The sequence below is a fragment of the Miniopterus natalensis genome, chromosome 5 (genome assembly GCF_054644295.1).
Source record: "Miniopterus natalensis isolate mMinNat1 chromosome 5, mMinNat1.hap1, whole genome shotgun sequence".
In the NCBI taxonomy this organism is placed as follows: Eukaryota; Metazoa; Chordata; class Mammalia; order Chiroptera; family Miniopteridae; genus Miniopterus; species Miniopterus natalensis.
Genome location: NC_142085.1, coordinates 43,974,411 through 43,997,474, shown reverse-complemented (window position 1 = coordinate 43,997,474; position 23,064 = coordinate 43,974,411). Strand labels below are relative to the sequence as shown.

The window sequence follows — 23,064 nt, the reverse complement described above, 5'->3', positions numbered from 1 at the left end:
TGAAAACATTTTAAGAAAGTGATTTTGAGATTTGCTAATTACAGCGTTTTAACCTGGACCTTTTTTTTAAAATGAAAATTGTTACCCATCTTCATGTTGTTTAGGAAGATTCTTACCTCTGAAGACAATGTTAGGACCAAGATATGATAGTCAAGTTGCTGAAGAAAATCGGTTCCATCCCAGTATGCTCTCAAATTATCTAAAGAGTCTGAAGGTAAGAAGCAAAACATTTTTAATACCGATTTAATATACTTTTATCCTTCTCTGGTTCTTCAAGTGGCTTTTTAAAAAACAAAACCCCCAAAAACTTTTTATTTTCAAATTGCAAACATTTTACAGTTTTATGAACCCTTCCCCCATTTATTCCCAATGGTGATATCTTATGTAATTGTAGTACAATATCAAAAGCAGGAAATTGACATTGGTACAGAACTATTGAGTAGATTGCAGACCTTATTTAGCTTTTACCAGTTCTTATATGCATTCATTTGTGTATATGTATGTATAGTTCTTTGCAGTTTGATCCAATGTATAGATTCGTGGTGGTGGTACAGAATTGTTCCAGACTCCTTTCTTACCCCTAGCCCTATACAGATTATCATTTTCATATTTTGATTGTTTTGAGAATTTTATATAAATGGAATAAAACAGTATGTGACTTTTTGGGATTGGCTTTTTTCACTATGCATAATTCCCTTGTGGTCCATCCAAGTTGTCGCATGTATCAACAAAAAGTTTGTTCTTTTTTTATTGCTGAATACTATCAGCAATAAATACTATCAGTTGTATGGATGTACCAGAATTTATTAAATCATTCTCTCTTTGTTTTTGTTTTTTAATCCTCACCTGAGGATATTTTTTCCATTGCTTTTCAGAGAGAGTGGAGGGGAGGGGAAAGAGAGAGAGAAAGAGAAACATCAACATGAGAGAGACACATTGATTAGTTGCCTCTTGCTCACACCCGACTGGGGCAGAGCCTGCAACCGAGGTACGTGCGCTTGGCCAGAATGGAACCTGGGACGCTTCAGTCTGTGGGCTGATGCTCCAACCACTGAGCCAAACCGGCCAGGGCGAATCATTCTTTCTTTGAATGGTTAAATAACCTTTTAACCAATTTGAATTGTTTCCAGTTATGGGGTGTTGTTAATAAAGCTGCCATGAACGTTCATGTACAGGTGCTTGTGTGAACATAGTTTTCCTTTTTCTGGGACAAATACCCAAGTGTATGCTTGAGTGCGTGGTTGATTTTATAAGAATGTGCCAAACTATTTTCCTAAATGAAACTGTGATTATAAATGTTATTCTGACATAATACTGATCGTATTAGTGTTCTAGGGCTGCTGTAACAAGTTACCACAAACTGGGTGGCTTAAAACAACAGTATTTTAGATTAAAGACAGAGAATCTTCAAAGCAGCAAGAAAAAAGCAGTTAGTTACCTACAAGGGAACTCCCATAAGACTGCCAGGTGACTTCTCATCAGAAATTTTGCAGGCTGGAAGGGAGTTGCGTGAAAAGCCCTAGCTGGTTTGGCTCAGTGGTTAGAGCGTAGGCCCGCAGACTGAAGGGTCTCAGTATATCGATTCTGGTCAAGGTCATGCACCTTGGTTGCAGGCTTGATCCCCGGCCCCTGTTGGGGTGAGTGTGGGAGGCAACCAATCGATGTGTCTCTCTCACATCGATGTTTCTTTCTCTCTTTCTCTCTCCCTTCCACTTTCTAAAAAGCAATGGAAAAAAATATATCCTCGGGCGAGTGAGGATAAAAAAAAGACAGTGGTGAACAGCAAGAACCTACAACCAAGATTACTCTACCCAACAAAGCTATCGAAGGACAGATGAAGAGCTTCGCAGATAAAAAAAAAGCTAAAGGAAGTTATCACCACCAGACCAGTATTACAAGAAATGTTAAAGGGTCTTTAAGAAGAAAAAATAAAAAATATGAATAATAAAATGGCAATAAATACATGTCTATGAACAGTTACTTTAAATGCAAATGGATTAAGTGCTCCAATCAAAAGACATACAGTGACTGAGTGGATAACAGAACAAGACCCTTACATATATCTACAAGAGACTCACTTCAGATTGAAAGACACACACAAACTGAAAGTAAAGAGATGAAAAATATATTTCATGAAAATGGAAACAAAACAAAATAAAAAGATGGGGTAGCAATACTTATACCAGACAAAATAGACTTTAAAACAAAGGCTATGGACAAAGAAGAACCCAGCAATTCCACTTCTGGGTATTTATCCAAAGAAACCCAAAACACTAAATTGAAAAGACATATACATCCAAATGTTTATTGCAGCATTATTTACAATACACAAGATACAGAAGCAACCTAAGTGTCTAACAATAGATGAATGGATAAAAAAGTGGTGCATATATACAATGGAATATGAGTGAGCCATAAAAAAGAATGAAATCTTGCCATCTGCAACAACATGGATAAACCTAGAGGGTATTGTGCGAAGCGAAATAAATCAGTCAGAGAAAGACAAATGCCAGATGATTTCACTTCTATGTGGAACCTAAAAAACAAAATAAACAAGCATGACAGAAATAGACTCATAGATACAAAGAACATTTTGACGGTTGCCAAATGGGAATGGGGTTGGGGGGATGGGTGAAAAAGGTAAAGGGATTAAGAAGTACAAATTGGTAGGTACAGAATAGTCATAGGGATATAAAGTACAGCATAGGGAATATAGTCAATAATAACACAATGACTGTGTATGGTGTCAGATGGGCACTAGATTTATCAGGGTGGTCACTTCATAAGTGATGTAAATGTCTAATCACTGGGTTCTATACCTGAAACTAATATAATATTGTATGTCAACTATAGTTGAAAAATAAAAAATTATTTAAAGAAAACAGAACTTTATTCTCACAGTTTTAGATGCTAGAAATTCCATATCAAAGTATTGGCAAGGTTGGTTCTTTCTGGAGGCTTGGGGGGAGACTCTTTTCTGTGCTTTTCTCCTAGCTTCTGGTGATTGCCAGCAGTTTTTGGCATTCCTTGGCTTGCAGCTCCATCAGTTGTCTCTGCTTCATTGTTGACATTCTTCCTATATGTATCTGTGTCCAAACTTTTCTCTTATAAGGACACCTTGATTTAGTATTACTTTATCTTTTCTTTATTATATTTGCAAAGACCCTGTAACACTATTTCCAAATAAGGTCATATTCATAGGGAGTTAGGACTTGAACATACTTTTTTTAGGGGATATAATTCCAATAATAACATTAATCTTTATAACTCTTCTATTTTATATTCTTGATAGCCTATTATTGTATGCTATATTATTGTATGCTATATATAGTACATTCAACAAATATTAGTGCCTGTTCTGTGCAAGGCTCCTATCATGGGATAGAAGAGTCACCATTTAGATTTTGAAAACTTTTTGCTAATCATTTTCTTGGTGTAGTTTTGAGTCTTTGTTTATATATTTTATTTTAGTTTACTTGTAAACTTTTAATTTTTATTTTCATTACCAATAATTGTATTGACAGTCATAGTTAACATTTATAAAGCATTAAGTATTTCCTAGGCAGTGAGCTAAGAGCTTGGGCTTAGAAGCCAGCCTGGGTTTGAATTCCAGTTTGCCATTTACAGCTTTGTGGGCAGGTTATATAATCTCTTCATGTTTCCTCATAGTGCACGTAAGGCATTATAGACTAGTGCTTGGTACAGAGTAAGGACTTTATTTAAACCTTGTAACAACTCTGTGAGGTGGTACTATTTTCTTTACCCATGGATTGGGATTATTTATTATGAAAAATACATATATATGTAATGTAATGTATGCATATGTATATGTTATACACACAGATACATTCACATACAAACACATTATCCACACAGACACATCAACACACATTTGTACATACACATATGGGGCTCAGGGCAATTAAGTCACACAATACACTTTCTCAGTTTTCTTGACTAAAATATTTCTATATATTTAGAAAATGATTCTTTTGCCCAGCCTGCTTTACATTCACTTTTCATTTTCAACCTGGAGACAAATGTCATAGATTCTAACTCACTGAGAAGCTGTAACATGGTATCTAAATCTTTGTATTTGGCAGTATATATCCGCTGAAGGAATTAAGATCACTGCAGAAGCTATGTGGGAAGAGAAGAGAAGTAAGCCCAGGGGTGGCAAATTGCAGAAAATACCATCAAAAATACATTTCCTGTAAGGAAGAACTCACCTGATTGATAGACCTGTCTCTCATTTACACATAAGCTAAGGAATCTGGAAAAATCAGCAGAGCACATTATGGCAACTGGTTATATTTTAGAAGTACACAATTTTGTCTCTTTTGTCATGTGTGAAATTGAAATGTTTTTGTCATTTCCCCCCCAGTAACAATGGAGTTGAATCATTATGTAGATCAGTCTCCTTAAGGCAAATCCAACAAGTACTCAATAAATGCAATAACAACAAAAGAGAGGAAAATAACAATTTAGAAAGTACAGATGATTTTTCTTGCCATTCTTTCCAGAGAATATAGGTTTCAGAATGAGGTGGAAGATTTAGGATTAACTTTTTTCCTTGGCTCAGTTCAGGTGTGCATTTCTTAGCTAGACTATCTTGCCAGGATGAATGCAACTACGTCAGTTAGCGCTCAACAGAAATAATGTTTTTTGTTTCAGTGCAGAAAGAAAAACTTGCCGAGAGATGGGATTAAGTCATCAATGAGATTCACAAATATGGCAGTGTGTTCTGTTTTTTTCTTGATTATTTAAAGGATTGACAAGGAAATTTCGACTGTACACAGTTTTTACCCTGTATTACTCACTTTAGAATTTAACTACCTAACATGTGATGGCTGCTTGGAATGCTGGGCTGATGTGTGCCTGGAGCTTGTTTGGGTTGGGATGTATTTCAGATAGATGCTATCTCTTCCAACTAGCCTCTTGTCCTGTAAATCATAGGTAGAGCGGCAGATGCTGAAAACTATATTGGTGCTTGCTTTTTTAGTAGACTTTTGTGATGTTGAAGTGGAGTCTGTTTTGCTTATGTTCTTGTTCCATCATTAGTTTGGGGGTTAATTTATTTCATTTATTACATGCTGAGTTCTCGTGCCTTGAATAAGACTTGGGTAAGTGATACTTACATTGTTAATAGTTCATTGGCAGAGTGAGCATAAAATCTCCTGCAGTGTAGATGGATGAACTGGTGTATTGCTATTTAGTCAGCTTGTTTTGGAACAAATTCAGTTACTAGTAAATCTTCCCCTTTTTTTTTTTTTTTTTTTTAAATAAGGTTAAAATGGGCTTGCTGGTGGATTTGACAAATACTTCAAGGTTCTATGACAGAAATGACATAGAAAAAGAAGGAATCAAATATATAAAACTTCAGTGTAAAGGGTAAGTCATATATTAAAATTCTTTAATATTGAAACCTTTTGCTGAAATGTGTTCTCTCTTTTTTAAAAAAAGTGTTTTCATATTGCTAGACATGGTGAGTGCCCTACAACTGAGAATACCGAGACATTTATTCGTCTGTGTGAGCGGTTTAATGAAAGAAACCCACCTGAACTTATAGGTATGTTTTACTTGATTTTACCACTGTTGAATAGTTTGTGATTGGGTTTTCATTCTCATTTTTTCAACAGAGTTGATATGGAGGTATTTTTTTCTTTTTAAAGTAATCATGAATCACCAAGACTAACTTGCAGATTTATAAAAGAATTGAGTTTTTGTAGTTAAAAATTTTTTCAAAATAAAGCCCTGATTACTCCTCTTTGGATGTACTCTTGGGAAACTCTGCCTTAAACATTACAACTCTTTGGATGTACTGTTGGGAAACTCTATCTTAAATATTACATATTTATTTTTTATAGTTTTACGTTTTATACAATATATATTATTCTGAAGCATTTTTTCACTCAGTATCTGAGAGTGATTCATGCTGATGTATGTAACTGTTCATTTTTCTGCTGTGTAGTATTCTATTATCTGAATACACTGCAGCTTATTCATCCTCCTGTTGATGGACAGTTCTTTCAGCAAATATTTATTGATTGCTTATATATTTACACATTCACATGAATTGTGTAACAAATACACACACACACATATATTTAGGTATATGACTGGGAAATATACAGCCTAAAATAACATTAAGGCCTTTATTTGAATGATTAAAAACAACTTTTCTCATTTGAGAGAAGCCATTGGAGGGGTATTGGCTAAATATACTTGAAAAATTCAGAGGAGGGCAGTCAAAAAGTCTTAGCATCTGGAATCAGATGTCATGATTTCAGAAAGATTAACAGTTACATTTAGAAAAAGAAATTGACCCTGATTATAAATTGTCCAGTTATATTTTTGGAAGAACTGATGGGAAAATTTCTAAATTGCGTGTTTTACAGGTTATAAAAATTATAGAACTCTGCTACAGTATATATGTTTTATATCCTGGGTAGTGATTCTGTTCATGTGGATGTTTTCATTGAAGTGAAAACATTTGCTTTGGTTCTGCCAAATTTTGGAGCACAGGGTGTACTGGCAATTATTTATTACAGTAATACTCTGGCAATAACTGGAGCTGGTTGCTGGTAACACCTTTTCAAATCAAAGGTGGTAATAAATCAATTTAAGTGTTCCTAGGATCTGAACGTATTGACCTACTTTTACAGTATTTTAATTGTGTTTTAGTATCAGTGATGGAATTTTCGTCAGCCTTTCACGCGTTCTTGCTGAGGCATACTTGTGACCAATAGTGAACATCTGTGACATGGCAAAATTAGACTTACTTATTTCAAAGCTACTCTTTTTTAAAAAAAATTATTTTTAAATTAGCTAGTATAATTATTAATTCATTCATTTAGCCCAGTTGTGGGATAATGCTGTAGGCTTAATAGAAATGTAAAGTTCTTGAAACACACAGAAGCCTGAAACGTTTTTGGATCTTTAGAAAGAACTGCAGCTTCACAATCCCTTCTCTGAAACCTTGGGGCCAGATGCTTCCGGTTTTTACCACATGTTACCTCCTCTAACGGCAGTACCTCCTAATTTTTTTATTATGGAAGTTTGCAAATATACCAGAAGTAAGGAGAATAATAAAATGAAGTCCTGTGTATCTATCATCCAGCTTCAGTAATTATCATTTTGCTGAATTTTTCATCTTTTCCTCTCCTCCCTCTGACAATTTTTTTTTTGAGTATTTTAACCCTTTGCGGTCGTATTAAATTTGGACATGGGTGTCGTACTGGTCGGAATTAATTTCCATTGAAAGAGCAGTGATACATAACATGCAAGATTATGAAGGATAAACAAGATTTATGAACTGATACATGAATGAATAGAGTTAAGATTCGTACGGTTCCTTGTTGTGGTGGCTGAGAGTAGACAAACGACCGCAAAGGATTAAAGCAAATCTCAGATACACCATTTCAGTAAAAATGTTTTAGTATGCATCTTTAACTGATAAGGATTCTTGGTTTTTATATAATCACCATGTAGTTATTATCAAAGAGAATAATTGAAAATTCCTTAATGTCATTTAAAGCCCAGTCCATTTTTAGATTTCCTCAATTATCTAAAGAATGTTTTTTTCAAGTTAGATTTTCAAACCAAGCTCCAACAGTATATATTACAGTTTGTAATTATGTCTTGTCTCTTTGATTCTCTTTTTTAATGCCATCAGTTTGTTGGAAAATCAGGTCATTTGTCCTGTGAAATATTCCAAATTCTGGATTTATCTTACTGCTTCCTTTTGGTGTCAGTTAAGTTGTTCCTTTATGTCCTGTTCGTCCTATAAATTGGTAGTTAAATCCACATAATTGTATTCAGTTTCAGGCAAGAATACTTTATAGAATATGTTGTATTACTTCCTTTCAAGCCACATCAGGAAGCACATGTCTGGTTGTCTCACTTTTTAGTGGTACTAAGATGAGTAAGTGGGCTGATTCCTCTTGTTGTAAAGTTCTTCATCTGTCTTTTACCTAATGATTTATGATTGTTGCCTTGATCCAGTATTTCATTAGGAGTTGCAAAATGATTTTTCTCATTCTCTCATTTCTTCATGTATTAGCTGGAATTCTTTATTAAGGAACTATTGCTTGGTTATCTCGAAATGTGGTTTTTTACAGGAAAGGCAAGTTAAATATTTGATTCTTTCCTTTTATTTCTCAGTTTTCAGAATAGTGAGTTGGCATCTTATCATTCTCTAGCAGTGACTGATTAAATTTATTTTTTTGAGAATCTGTATGAACTGTGTATTTTTTTATATAGTTGATGTATTTAAGTTAGTTGCAGTCAACATTTATTCTTATGTCCATATTGCCTCTTATAAGGCCAGTGGGAGTCCCTTCAAGCTGGTTTCTGTATATTTTTTGATATCACTCCATCGATGGTTTCCTTGTTTTCTGGCACAAGATGTTTTCCAGATGTGGAATCACTTATATTTCTAAGGGGTCTGCTTTCTGAGTTCCTTTTAGTGGAAAATAGTATTTAGTGACAGTCTGGGTGTTAGACAGCTTTTAAACACGTTAACATTTTTGTAGTTAAACATAAGGATATTCACACTAAGTGGGACAAATAGACTATAAATAATGTCACATCAGTTCAGGTTAAGTTTTGTCCCTAATTTACCAAGAATCTAATTTTTTTAGAGCTATTTTAAAGTTAAAATTACAAACGAGATTATGTAGCAGTAGTGCATTTGTTTGCATGTACAGGAATAACTGTTTTGAGAATAGGATTTTGTGGACTGGAGAAATGAAAAAATCCATTTTGTGTTAAAAGAGATGCATCTGATTTCTTGGTAAATGGTAGACTATGTATAATAGACATAGAGCTTGACTAATGCCTGTAATTACTTTATGTGTTTCTAGTTATAAATACATGTGACAGCTTTGTGAATATGTATTTTCATGAGTAGCAGATGCTTATTTTTGTAAAAAAAAAATCTTTAAATATGTAAGATCACTTGGCACATTACAAGTTCTTAATAATTATTAGTTTCTTTTTAACATTTTTATTTTTGTTGCTCATTTCTACCAGGTCTCAACCTCAGCATTATTGACACTTTGTACTGGATAATGCTTTATTTTGGGGGACTCTCCTGTGCATTGTAGGATGTTTAACAGAATCCCTGGCCTTATCCCCTAGATGCTAGTTGTGACAATTGAAAATGTCTCCTTACATTCTCAGATGTTCTTGGATGAGGTGGAAGGTAGGGGGCAAAAGTGCCCCCAGTGGAAAACCACTGATTTAGACTGATCAGATAAGTTTTTTGATCCTAAAAATACAATTTACAGTGGAACCTCAGTTCTCAAACTTAATTCATTCAGGAAGGCTGTTTGAAAACCAAATCATTTTTCCCATTAGAAATAATATAAATTGAATTAATCTTTTCTAGACCCCCAAATGATTCCGTTTTAACCTTTCTTATATACAGTACATATCTAATGCACTCTTTAATCTATAAATAAACATGTTAAAAACAAAAAGGACATGAAATGTAAATGAAAATTTAACAAAAAAGGAAATGAAATGTATAGTAAAAAATGAAAATTTAATAATAAAAAGCAGCAACAAAAGCAAAAAAACATGAAAATACTCACAGCACAATTTCCTGAGATGTTAACAACATGAGGTTTAGCGGTACACTGACTCATACTTGCAGATTCTCTCCTTTATTTGTTACCTGAGAGACCCATGACTGATGATATATATCAGGCATCAGCATGAAAGAGTTGTTGAGTTGAGAGATGGGAGATGTTCTAGAACTGAGGTTTGACTGGATCTTACTAGTGAGATAGAAAGGAAATTGTGTTTATTGAGATCAGGCTTTATTTAAAGATATGTTCCCACTAGCCCTTTATAAGTCACCTCTTTCTGATTTATACTTATATATCCAGTATGTATATTATCATCTTTTTCTCCTTTTGTTGGGGAGATTGTTTCTTCTCTTGATTTGAGAACTACAGTTTTCCCTTAGTATGTAGATTACTGTTAATAATTTTTGAAATGCTCTTTAAATTTATTTCATTATTCTTAGCTTACCTAGAAAATGAAGACAAATTTGAATAAGAAGTTGACTTGAAATAGTTAACAGTGAGCTAATCTTTAAACTGTGCTTTTTACTTGCCACTAGATGGACCTATTCTCATAATGAACTGAGGAAAACTGAAATCTTTTTTTTTTTTTAAATCCTCACCCAAAGATGTTTTCATTGATTTGTTGAGAGGGAGGAAGGGAGAGAGAACCATGGGTGTGGGAGAGAAACATCCATCTGTTACTTCCTGTACGTGCCTGACTGGGGAATTGAACCTGCAACCTAGGTATGTGCCCTGACTGGGAATTGAACCTGCAGTCTTTTGTGGCATGGGATGATGCTCCAACTAACTGAGCCACCCAGCCAGGGCTGAAATCTTTTCTTTTCAACGTTGAAGACATATCAGACTAAGCTTGTAGTATACTTAATGGAATTATTTTACATTAATGCATAATCTTCCTTTTTGGGGGTAGAGATTTGTCAGTAAGACTAAAACTTTATGTATTTTCATAACTAATAATATTAAAAGAGCAATTGTACTTTCTTAAATTATATATTGTCACATGACAATCACTTAATTGCCAATTATTCTTATATTTCCTATTCATAAAAATATTTAATCTTGTTAGAGTAAAAATTAGATGCAAAAAACAGTAGTGGTTAAAGGAGAGAAACATATCTCAAGTTAGAATATTTGTTGCTTAAATTGGTCTGAAATAAAAAGCAGAAAGGAAATTTACATGTTGGGTTAAAATATATGTTGAATAAAAAAGTCTGTTTACAGCTAATGTTTTTGTGTAACGTTTTTGAATTCCCCTTTCTTACAAGGCAGTGGAGAATGATGGAATTTATAGAATTTCATTATTACACCCATTTACTTCTAAGAGGGGTCTTTTTCTGTACAGGGCTGATCTCTTTATTTTTTATTTCTTCCCTTCAGAAATCTCATTTTAGTTATAACTTTGTTCTATATATTGTCAGCCTCTGTGATTTAACTAGGTCTTTTTCAGCCTGTGAACATATCTAAGCCTCTCATATTAAATATTATCACTTGTGCAAAAAAGCCCCCCCAAGCCCCAAACCCCCGAATCCCCCAAACTACACCTTTCTTTCTGTTTTATATTTTGCCTTTCCCTTCCCAGCTGACTTTTTGAAAGGTTGATACTTGAATTTATTTATTCTCATTCACTTTCTTGCAATCTGGAGTCCTGCCTCTGCACTCTTAAATCAAATCACAACTTTCAGTTCTAATCATTATGTGACATTTAAACAGCCAGCCTCTAATGTCTTGAAACTTCCTTTTTCTTTGTTTTCTTGACACCATAACAGTTCATTTTTAGTCTTGAAAGGTTGGTTTTCCTCATATTTAATCCTTAATTTTCTTCTCTTATTTTACATACCCATTCTCAGTGATCTTATCTACACCATAGACCCGTTCCATAGCTGACTATATATATATGTGTATATATATACAAACATACACACACACACATATATATTGATTATTTTGAATCTACAACTCTAGCCAGACCTCTCTGTGAAGCTCTTTACCGTTATTTACAAATACTTCTAAGTCCCATAAGAACCTTAAACTCAGCATATCCAACTCATTGCCTTGCCTGTAAGATGATGTAAACTCCTATACTTCTTAACCTAGTACATGGTACCATTGCCCAATTAGTCACCCAAATCAGAAAACAAAACTCCTTTGAAATCTTTTCTCTCAGTGTTGACAGTCATTCACCCCTCAGATTTCGGACTCTACCTTAAATGTCTCTTCAGTGTGTCTTTCCCCTTTGTCCCCATCACCATGACTCAGACTCTTAGCTCACACATCAGCTGTGGAGATGGCTTCCTTACTGGCTTTCTTGCTTCATTGTTGCTTCCTCTGTGTCTTCTGTTCAGCTGCCATTAAAGTGGATTGTCTGAAACCTGATAATTTTATTGCCATGCTTAAAATTTTCTAATATCTCCCCATTGCCCTTATTATTTCTTCAGTGTAATGCACAAGTTTCTCCAGGACTTTGACCCTCTCACTGTCTCCAGCTGTATTTGCCATTACTTTCTTATCATGTTCCATGCTCTAGTCGTTAATTCATTTAAAGTTTGCCGTATGTGCTATTTTTATTCGTAAATTTGCATTTGCACAAACTGCTCCTACTGTCTGCATTTCCTTTGTATCCTTGTTTATTGAACATTATTCATTGACTAATTTTTTTTTTAATCCTCACCCAAGAATATGTTTTTATTGATTTTTAAGAGAGGAAGGGAGAGAGGGAGGAACACCGATGTGAGAGAAATATCTATTGGTTGCCTCACCTACATTTGACCCACATTTGATATGCGCAGTCTTTTTTATTATAGTTGTTCTGATTAGTGTGTAGGGTAATCTCATTGTGGTTTTAATATCCAGATTATAATGATGTTGACCATCTTTTTATGTGCTTCTTGACCATTTACATATATTCTTTTGTGAAGTATTTATTCAGATCTTTTGCCCAGTTTTTAAAAAACTGGGTTTTTCATCTTACTGAATTGTCAGAGTTCTTTATATATTCTGGATCCAAGTTCTTTGTCAGATATACGTATTGCTAATATTTTCTGTGGCTGGTGTTTTTCTTTTTTTTAATGAATAATTAAAAAAAAATATATATATATCTTTATTGATTTCAGAGAGAGGAAAGGAGAGGGAGAGAGAGAGACAGAAACAGTCATTGATCGAGCCCGCAACCGGGGCATGTGCCCTGACCCGGAATCGAACTCCGATCGCCTGGATCCTAGGTCGATGCTCAACCGCTGAGCCACGCCTGGCCGGGCTGTTTTTATTTTCTTAATGGCATCTTTTTAAAGAGGAAACAGTTACTATTTTGAAGTAGTCCAATTTATCAGTATTTCAAGTTTTCCCCCCCATGTTTTATCTAGGAAATCTTCTCCTATACTAAGGTTGCAAAGATTTTCTCCCCTTTTTTTCTGGAAGTTTTGTAATTTTAACTTTCAGTTTATTTCTTATTTAATTTTGGTTGTACTCTATCAGGATGCTTTATTATTGTTATTTATTTTATTTTATTTTTTAATCCTCACCTGAGGTTATTTTTTCCCATTGATTTTTAGAGAGAGTAGAAGGGAGGGAGGGGGAGAGAGAGAGAGAGAAAGAGAAAGAGAGAAACATCAATGTGAGATAGACACATTGATTGGTTGCCTCCTGCACGAGCCCTGACTGGGACCTGGACTTGAACCTGCAACTCAGGTACTTGCCCCTGACCCGGAATTGAACCCAAGAGCCTTTGGTGCTTGGGCCAATGCTTTAACCACTGAGCCATACCAGCCAGGCTATTAGGGTACTTTATATACACACAGAGAAGAGTAGTTTGTTAAAGGTAACATTAAAAAGAAAGACATAGCCTTAAATGTCAGGGTAGCCTACCATTTAACAGAGATAACAGGAAAGTCTTTATTTTGAGGTTTGCAGGAGAGTGAGTTGACCTGGCAGTAAAGCTGTCATGTTGTTAATGTCCATCAAGCTGTTGTTATTGCTTTTTCAGAGTAGTTAAAATGACTTAAAATGTAATTATTTTTAGAATTTATGAAGCTCATTTGCAGCTTTTCAGAACGTAGAGGTAGGACCACACCCATCTCAAATATGTCGTAAAAAAAGATTTAAGAAAAATAAATTTTTTTCCCCTCAGCAGTTTTTTCTTCTAAAAGTTTTTCTTGAAAGATTATAAGGTAATATAAAGATACAATCAGTTGGTTTCTAGAGAACTTCAAAGTAGTTTTATTTTTATTGTACTGTGTATATCTATCAGTTAGTCAATTATTTTCTGTATCCAGTAAGGGTTGTGTGTGTGTCTGTCCACCCTTAGAGTTGTGTGTTTGCTGAAAATACCTCTTTATTTAAAATGCTTGAAATCTTTTAGTTTTAGAGAACTCTTTAGATCCTAGAGACAATTTGTAATTAATAAATCAACATGTTATAATAAATCAATATTATATTTAAACTTCTAATTAGTGCTATAAATTAGATTCTTAGCAACTGACAAGTTACTGATAGTTATAAGAGAGGTCTGAGTTTTTAAAAATGTAGTTATTTTATAAAATGATTGAAATGTTATGATTGCAGATTGGAATTTTAAAGTAGAATGTGGCCTCTGAAGTGATTATTAATTTTAAAACAATGCTACTTTATTTTCTAGGTGTTCATTGTACCCATGGTTTCAATCGCACTGGTTTCCTCATATGTGCCTTTTTGGTGGAGAAAATGGATTGGAGGTATTTGTTTCTTGTTTTAATGGGAGAGAAGACATATTTAGTAATTGATAAAAAATGTATTTTTTCTTTTCTTTTCAGTTTTAGTACTTTATATTGCCAAGTTTTTAGTGAAGTCATGATTAATATAATTTGAATTTGTTTTCATTTTAGATTTGTTAATCTTTGCATTACCTGGTATTTTTGTACTAAGTAGCACTTCAGTTGAGGGCTTATGGATCCCATATACTATGTATTTTCTTTTCTAGATGTTTTTCTCTTATCAGAGGCAAATTCTCCCTATATTTTGTGTTTTATTCACCTTTGGAAGTTACTATTATTTTTCTCATTTTTAACTACCTTTTTATAGCTGTTAAGCACTGGGAAAAACTTACAATGCTATATGGAGAAGGTATTTTTGGGACAGAGTTACTCTATTTAAACCAATCAGCATGGTTTTTTGTTTGTTTTTAAATATGTTTTTATTGATTTCGGAGAGAGGAAGGGAGAGGGAGAGAGAGATAGAAACATCAATGATGGAGAGAGTCATTGATCAGCTGCCTCTTGCTTGCTCCCTACTGGGGATCAAGCCTGCAACCCAGGCATGTGCCCTCACCAGGAATTGAATCATGACCTCCTAGTTCATAGGTCAACGCTAACCACCTAGCCATACTGGCCTGGCTGGGCAATCAGCATGTTTTATTGAGCACCAGTTGTTAGTGAAATACCTTTTTAGATCCTGAGACATTAGAACTTTAGTTACTCAAAAATTCCTGAGAGAATGGGATATTACTAACTGAATTTCCTCATTTACTGATTGAGGCTCATTATTTTGTTTACAAAGCCTTTCACACAGTAGGTACATATCTGATTATATTTTATTTCCCTGTTCATGCATCCTCTGGGGTTCTCTTCCACATGCACTTCTAGTGCAGCCTTTCTGGCCTTTCCAATATTCTATACCAGCAATTTTCAACCTTTTTCATCTCATGGCACATAAATTAATTACTAAAATTCTGTGGCACACCAAACCAAAAAACATATTTTTGGCTGATCTGACCAAAAAAAAAAGTATAATTTTGATTCATTCTCACCAGACTACTGTTGTGTTGGCTGTTGTCATTTTTTTATTTGACAGTCTGAGGGAAAAGAGGTCAGTGCCCCTAACTACATAGTCAGGTATTGCATGTTTTAAAGATTCTTGCGACACACCGGTTGAAAATCGCTGCTCTACACAATAACCCGAGAGACCCCAGAGACAACAACCTGTTAGATTCAGCCTATGCTTAGCCTTTTCTCTGATGACCTATGCTCATATTGCCTGGGTTTGTTGAAAGTTCCTGAAAAACCAGCATGCTTTTTACTTTTACTGATATTGCTATTCACATTTCTTTGACATTTTTCTTAGAGTCAGACCTCAATCTTTATTTTGTTTGTTTGTTTTTTAATCCTTACCCAAAGATATTTTTTCCATTGCTTTTCAGAGAGAGAGAGAAACATCAGTGAGAGGGAGACACATTGATTAGTTGCTTCCCACACACGCCCTGACCGGGGTCGAGGATCCACTAGGTCCAGACCTCAACCTTTAAAGCTTCATTTAAATTTCATAGACTCTACCCAGGTCTCTTCTATACGCTCATTGCAGTTTACTTCTTGAGTTAGGGATTGTCAACATACCTTATGTTAAAACTCTTTCAGAATGAATTTGTCCCTTAATAGGTTGAATGCCTTAAGAATGGGACTGTGATTTGTCTATTTTGTAAATCTCTATATATCTCATATGGTGCCTTTAAATATAATAAGTAAGTTTTGAGAAATCTGCATAAATAGAGAATAGTGAGGAAATTGCATGGTGTTTGTTTTCCTTAGTATTGAAGCAGCAGTTGCCACTTTTGCTCAAGCGAGACCACCAGGAATTTATAAGGGCGATTATTTGAAAGAACTTTTTCGTCGCTATGGTGATATAGAGGAAGCACCACCCCCACCTGTCTTGCCAGATTGGTGTTTTGAGGATGATGAAGAGGAAGATGAGGATGAGGATGGGAAAAAGGAATCAGAACCTGGGTCAAGTGCCTCCTTTGGCAAAAGGAGAAAAGAACGATTAAAACTGGTAATGTTTAAAAATATTATAGTCTTTACCTTTCTCTTCATCAGATTTGTGAAAATAAATATTCATGAGATTTATGAAAATGTGATGTTGACTATGTTTTACTAGATTTGTGAGGTTATTTCATTCTAGCTATTTCTAAAAGTTCTTGATAGCCATGAGTCTTTGCCTTTTCTGCAAGAAAAGTTTTTTATGTGAATTCATCTTGTTTTTGTTTCTTAGGTAAACCAAAGAACTCCTACACATTAGATTGCAAATTTACTATTTCTTTGCAAAGTACTGTGAAATTCCAATTAAATATCTTTTGAAAAATTTTACTGATGTTTTACAAAATTGTCACGGAGTTAACCTAAATGACTCTGTCTCTCAGTCAAGAATTTGAATTCTAATAAAATATTTTTCTTTTATTTTCAGGGTGCTATTTTCTTAGAAGGTGTAACTGTTAAAGGTGTAACTCAAGTAACAACTCAACCGAAGTTAGGAGAAGTACAGCAGAAGTGTCATCAATTCTGTGGCTGGGAAGGGTAATAAATATTTTAATGTTTTAAATAAAACTTATTCTTACTCTGCAAAACTTAATATTGAAACAAATATTAACATAGTTTCTTTGCTTCTTGAAATTTGTATGTTTACATAGAGTGCTTAAAAAGATGTTAAGTAGATTTTATCAGATTTTTCTCAAGACAAGTGGTGTACTAAATATATAGTTGAGTAAAAAATTAGTTGACTCACATGTCTTCCTAAAGGAACAGAAAGTTACTGTTGTCACTCTCTAGTATTTGTTTTGTGTGTTTGATTCTACTGTTGCACATTAATGTTTGGATCACCCTTATTGTATTAAGGGAGAAGAGGTGAAAATTGAATGTGCTACATTTTTCAGTTTTTCTATAATCAGAAACCTGGGAGAATCAGCTTTAAATGTATTCTGCCCCCTACCATGACTTGAAATTATTTATCAGGCATTTCATGGGAGAGGATTCAGGAAAGAGTTCACTGTTCTTATCTCTTGCTCTCTAATCTTGCATGGTCACTTCTGTTGATCATTGCTATCTGTGGTGGAAAATTGTAATACAGCTGGAACATAATGAAACAGGATTATGAACTTAAAAATTCCTAATATAAATAACTCTTTGACTGGTACATAGAGATCAATCACCTAGAAATAATTTTAACTAAAAGATGAAAATGATGATGAAGTGATACTGATTTTAGTGTTGTGTTAAACCCTTGCCAGTGTCCTTTAATCTTGATCTACATTTCTCCTGTTTTGTCACTTCTGGGCATCCTTTGAGGAGAAACTTGCCAACCCTGCGCAGTTATGCCAAGTTGGCATTGTCGTGATGGAACATGGGGTCTAGAATAATGTAAAATAACTAAAGTAAGATTTAAACTTCTTCTTGATTTAAAAGACTTGTCAACATACCTGCTTTACTATTTAAATTATGTATATTAAAATTTAAAAATTGATTCAAGAGGTATAGTAGTGGCAATTAGAATCTTGATAACTTGTGTTCTAAAATATCAAGAAAATGATAACCTTTTGTTAGCATTCTTGTGAAATCTAATATTATTTCAATAGACATTAATCTTATGATAGGGAGAACATTGTAATAAATGTGTGACTCATGTGAGGTTGGTTTCAGACATGTATTGCTTTGTATGGATAGTAGCCATATAGTAATAAAATGTTCTTCTTTAAGGTCTGGATTCCCTGGAGCACAGCCTGTTTCCATGGACAAGCAAAATATTAAACTTTTGGAGCAGAATCCATATAAAGTAAGCTGGAAAGCAGATGGTACCCGGTAAGTTGGAATTCTAAAAAAAGTTATACAAATAACACTAATGCTTGAAGAATATTATTTTGTTGTTAGAGAAGGCTTGCACTCTGGGGAGTATGAATTTCTGACTTGAATAGCAAAACAAGGCATGTTTAAAATATTGGATAATTTTGTTTTGTTCATATTCTTAGCTATCTAATACTCTCACTCTGCTAATTTTTTGGTTTCAGAGTTCTGTTAGTTTTACATAAATCTATACCAAGTTTAGGTTTGAAAGTGTTTTTTCTCTTGATGATATTGTGCTTTTTGGTATATCTGCTGCCTTCCCACCAGCTTGTCTTCAGTGGTTGCTGGGCACTTCTAAAATTAACAGATGTGCTGTCAGATTCTTTTTGTAATTTTATATACCCTTAAGGTTGTTATATTCTGCTTTTTGTTTGTTTTTTTTAAAATATATCTCTATTGATTTTCAAGAGAGGAAAGGAGAGGGAGAGAGAGAGAAACATCAGTGATGAGAGAGTCATTGATCGGCTGCAGCCCGCAACCCGGGCATGTGCCCTGACCAGGAATCGAACCCTGATCTCCTGGATCCTAGGTCGACATTCTACCGCTGAGCCACGCCCGGCTGGGCAAGGTTGTTATATTCTTACAACAACGCTTAGTTTCAAATATCATATTCCTAAGTTGTAAAATATTTATTAGTATAAATATTATGCTTCCTCAATAATAACTTTTTGTTTTGTCATCCATATTTTTATAGCTTTGCTATATGTATTTAGCAAATCTCCCTTTAGCAAATGGTTATGATAGTTGAAATAATTATTTTAACAGATATTAACATAGGAGTCCTATTAACTTTCATAATAAAGAAAATGTTTTAGAATAATTAGGAATGCATATATATTTTACTTTTTTTCCAGCTTTATTGAGGTATAATTAACACATCTTGGGTAATTTAAAGTATACAATATGTTGATTTTATGCACTTATGTATTGCAAAGTGATTACTGCCATAGCATTCGCTAACACCTCCAATCACTTAACATAATCACCATTTCTTTTTTGTGGTGAGAAAATTTAGAATCTATTGTCTTAGCAAGTGTATAATACAGTATTAGTAGCTATAACCACCATGCTATACATTAGATCACGTTAGAAGTTTGACCAACATCTCCCCCTTTACATCACTCCTTCAACCTGTGGTGACCACCATACTAGTGTTTGTTTCTATGATTTTGGCTTTCTTAGATTTCACATATAAGTGATATACGGTATTTATCTTTTTTATTAATATTTATTGTTAATATCTGTGTCTAATTTATAAATTAACTTTTATCATAGGTATGTATATATGGAAAAAAACACAGTATATATAGGTTTTGGTATTATTCATGGTTTCAGGTATCCACTGGGGTTCTTGGGACATAGTCCCCTGTGGATAAAGGGGGGGGATGCTGTATGCCAACCACATCTTCTTTGTCTGTTCATCTGTTGATGGACACTTAGGTTGTTTTCATATCGTGGCTATTGTGAATAATGCTGCAGTGAAAATGGGAATGTAGATATCTCTTTGAGATCCTGTTTTTATATTTTAGTTTTTAGATGTTATTTTAAAGATGATATAGATTGCATTTAATTTTTATGAGAAGTTTTTGAATATCAAAGTGGCAATTATACCTTTTGTATTATTCTTTCTTCACCTGCATTTAATTTGTGGTGACTTTAAAAGATACGTATGGAGACATGGAGGCAGGCAGATACAACTTGATTTTAATAATTGAATACAATGATATTATTTCAACATGATATACTTTCTAGTAATTTTATTTTTATTATTTGGGGATCTATCAAAATATTTTCTTTCATTTGTCTTTGTTAGAAAGTCTCTTCAACTTAGCATTTTTTGGGCTTTTTTTGGTATTTTGTAGATAAAGTTTATTAAAGTTCAGAAAATAACAAAAAGAAGGAAATAAAAATAGTCATTGTATCACCTAGAGATTTATCACCACTGCCGTCATTGTGGTATTGACCTTATTCTTTTGGTTCTTAAACAGTTTTTAATACTAATGCTTGATATAGTGAATTCAAATAATTAACAAACTTTGTTTTACATATATATCTCTTATATATTTACATATAGATGTTCATTTTTTCACAGTATTTTGAATTTACTTTAAAAATGAACTAGCTTCAAAAAATTAATATATGATAAAAAATTCAAACAATATAGAGAGGTAAAATGAAAAATTTAAGTTTGCTTTCTGTGCTCCTAGGAGTATTCATTCTACATGGATGAATCTATAAGCATGATACAGGTAAAGATTCAGATGCAGGTAATTTGAATGACACACCTCTTCATGCTCTCCTCCCTGGGTATATATACTTTTGAAGAATAAGTAAAAATTAACCTCATTGCTTATTTTCAGAATGTTGAAATTAATTAATTTTTTTGGTTTATAATACGTTTAGAGACTATTAAATTGGTAGTAGGAATTAGCCTAAGTTGAGTTTTTGTTGAGATGTATATTTTTAATAGATATGTAACAATGTCTTAACAGATTTATTACCTTTCTGAGTGGTTTGAGTGGAGAAAGAGTGAAAAAACAAGATAAGGAACAAAGGTGTCTATCTCTAGGCTTTGTACAACAAAATGGCCTGGGGATTTGGGGGTGAGGCTTAGTTTTGATCTGATGAGTTTCAGATTCTGGACACTCTTTACTTTCCACATTGCCTTTTCCATAGTATCCAAGGCTGTGATCATCACAAAATAATGAAGTCTGCAAGATTTGTCCTTTGTATTTCGCCATCTTCCTTTCATTTATGTTCCCTCCTCTGCAGTTGTATACCCCTTTCTCTGTGTCTCAGTACTGTTAGACCTTTAAATGAATAGCTAAAGTAATTTGAGCTAATATGTTTTTGACTGATAATTGAAATATCTCATTTACCACTGAACCATGCTCCACCAAAACCAAAAGGAAGCCTACTGAGTATTTATTTGAATACCCACTCTGTCCTAGGGTACTCTATTGTGGGAGTAAAACATTTGTGTGAGATGTCGATTTGATTTGCTTCAAATCTAGACATCAGCTGGGGGGAATGGTCATTTAACAGTACTGTTTGTTCCAACCCAAGGAACATGTTATTTCCCTCCATTTATTTAAGTCATATTTATTTTGTCTCAGCAGTGTTGTGTAGCTTTCTGTGTAGAGGACTGGTGCTTTGATAAGATTTTTTTATTTAAGTACTTTACTAACGATATAAATTTAAGAGGTAAATTAAGCCTTTCCTGCCCCTTCATTAAATCATGTCCCATGCTTTTGTTTTAACAGAGTGCTTGATTTATATTTTGTTCAGACAGCTTCTAACAGATTTATGCAGAATGGTGTAATTACCCCAGGTAGTTAGTAGCTTACTTGGATCCCTTGATATGTATCTGATTAATAATGTTTGTAGCAGATGTTCTTCTAATGGCTGGAGCTGAATGTTCAGACAGGAATAGTGTGGATAAGGTAATGAGACACTAGACTAGAAAAGTCTTACGTACTGAGAGGAATATTAAAGAGGTTTCAGATGTCTCTGGAATAATTTTCAGTGGAGTACAAAAACCAAACTATAAAACCAAACTATGTTTTATGCTATTTAGAAACAGAATGAGTAAATCAAATTATGATCCTGTGTATACTATAATTTAGATTGTTCACTTAGTTGTTTTTCGGTTCCACATGAGGTAAGAGATTAGGACAAATATAAATTTCTACTTAGCTCTTTTTCTTTTGTTTGAAAAGCAAATACTTCTTTATGGTATATAACATAAGAACTTTGACTGAATATTAGTATTAAATAAGAACTTATTTCCTATGTTATTTAATGGTAAATATTAATTATAGCCATAACTTCATATCTAATATATAGAAACTCACTACTGCATAAAGTTATACCTGGAAAAAATATTTAGTTTTTATACTGTTCTAGGGAGAGTTAAGAGTTTTTGTGGAGGCATCTGAGGGGCCAGAAACCAGAAAATAAATTACTTGCTTCAATTCTACAAGTAGATAGCAAAGTTAGCAGCACAATTCCATGATACTTTAAGAACTGGTTATTTGCTCACATGTTCTAGTCCATTATGTGTGATTATAGAAAACAAATCCGTTCCTCTTCATGAATCAGTGAAAAATTGTTTGCAAGAATTGTAATTGATTTTTTTTTTTTAAGAATGCCTAATTTATACAAAAGAAAATTGCAGTAGCCGTATCAGGGACAAATGTAAAATAAAACTTTTGGTATATCTCTTTTGATGTTTTCTTCTTATGAAGATGGATTGCTTTATAAAAATAAAATCTTTTTTACATCTTTCTGCCCCTTTGCTATGTAAGTGCTGTGTAAATCATTTTAAGTGACATGTACATTTTATTTCAGATCAGTTTAAATCTGAGTAATCTCTGTGGCATTCCAACCTCTCTGATGGAGGACCACTTAAAAGGATACTGTATTTTACATATTTAATTTGTGTGTGGCTATGAAGTTCTAAAAAGCATAACCTATAGCATTCATGGCAATTAGTTCAAATGAAGATATTATTTGATTTCACACTTGAAAGCCTGATAAGGTCATTCTATATTCTCATTATGAATGGAGCTACTTTATGTAAAAGAAACTAAAATAACCAACAGTGTCTTTTTATGTATAGAACTGGTAGATTTCATGAGATTTGTTTACCAGTATTGGAATTAATTACCTGATTTATGCAATGGATAACAGTTTTGCTGTTTTCCCATTATTCTGAAAGCTTTTCAAATCCTCTTAATTAGGTCAAGATCAATGATGTTTAGACCTTATTAAACCTTTTTCATTATTAGTTGTGACTTTTTTTAACTTGAACTTGATACACATTCCAGCAAAAATGT

At 33.7% G+C, this 23,064-nt stretch overlaps 1 protein-coding gene across 2 annotated transcripts in view; it reads left to right on the top strand.

The window, feature by feature from the left end:
• Positions 1 to 23,064, top strand: part of RNGTT (RNA guanylyltransferase and 5'-phosphatase) — a 181,442-nt gene that overhangs the window by 5,773 nt on the left and 152,605 nt on the right. For both annotated transcript variants that reach the window (XM_016208121.2, XM_087817499.1), the window contains exons 2-8: positions 105 to 214; positions 5,288 to 5,391; positions 5,481 to 5,569; positions 14,224 to 14,299; positions 16,145 to 16,385; positions 16,797 to 16,906; positions 18,083 to 18,184. In XM_016208121.2, coding sequence (XP_016063607.1) covers positions 105 to 214; positions 5,288 to 5,391; positions 5,481 to 5,569; positions 14,224 to 14,299; positions 16,145 to 16,385; positions 16,797 to 16,906; positions 18,083 to 18,184 — 832 coding nt within the window. The remainder of the gene's footprint in view (positions 1 to 104; positions 215 to 5,287; positions 5,392 to 5,480; positions 5,570 to 14,223; positions 14,300 to 16,144; positions 16,386 to 16,796; positions 16,907 to 18,082; positions 18,185 to 23,064) is intronic.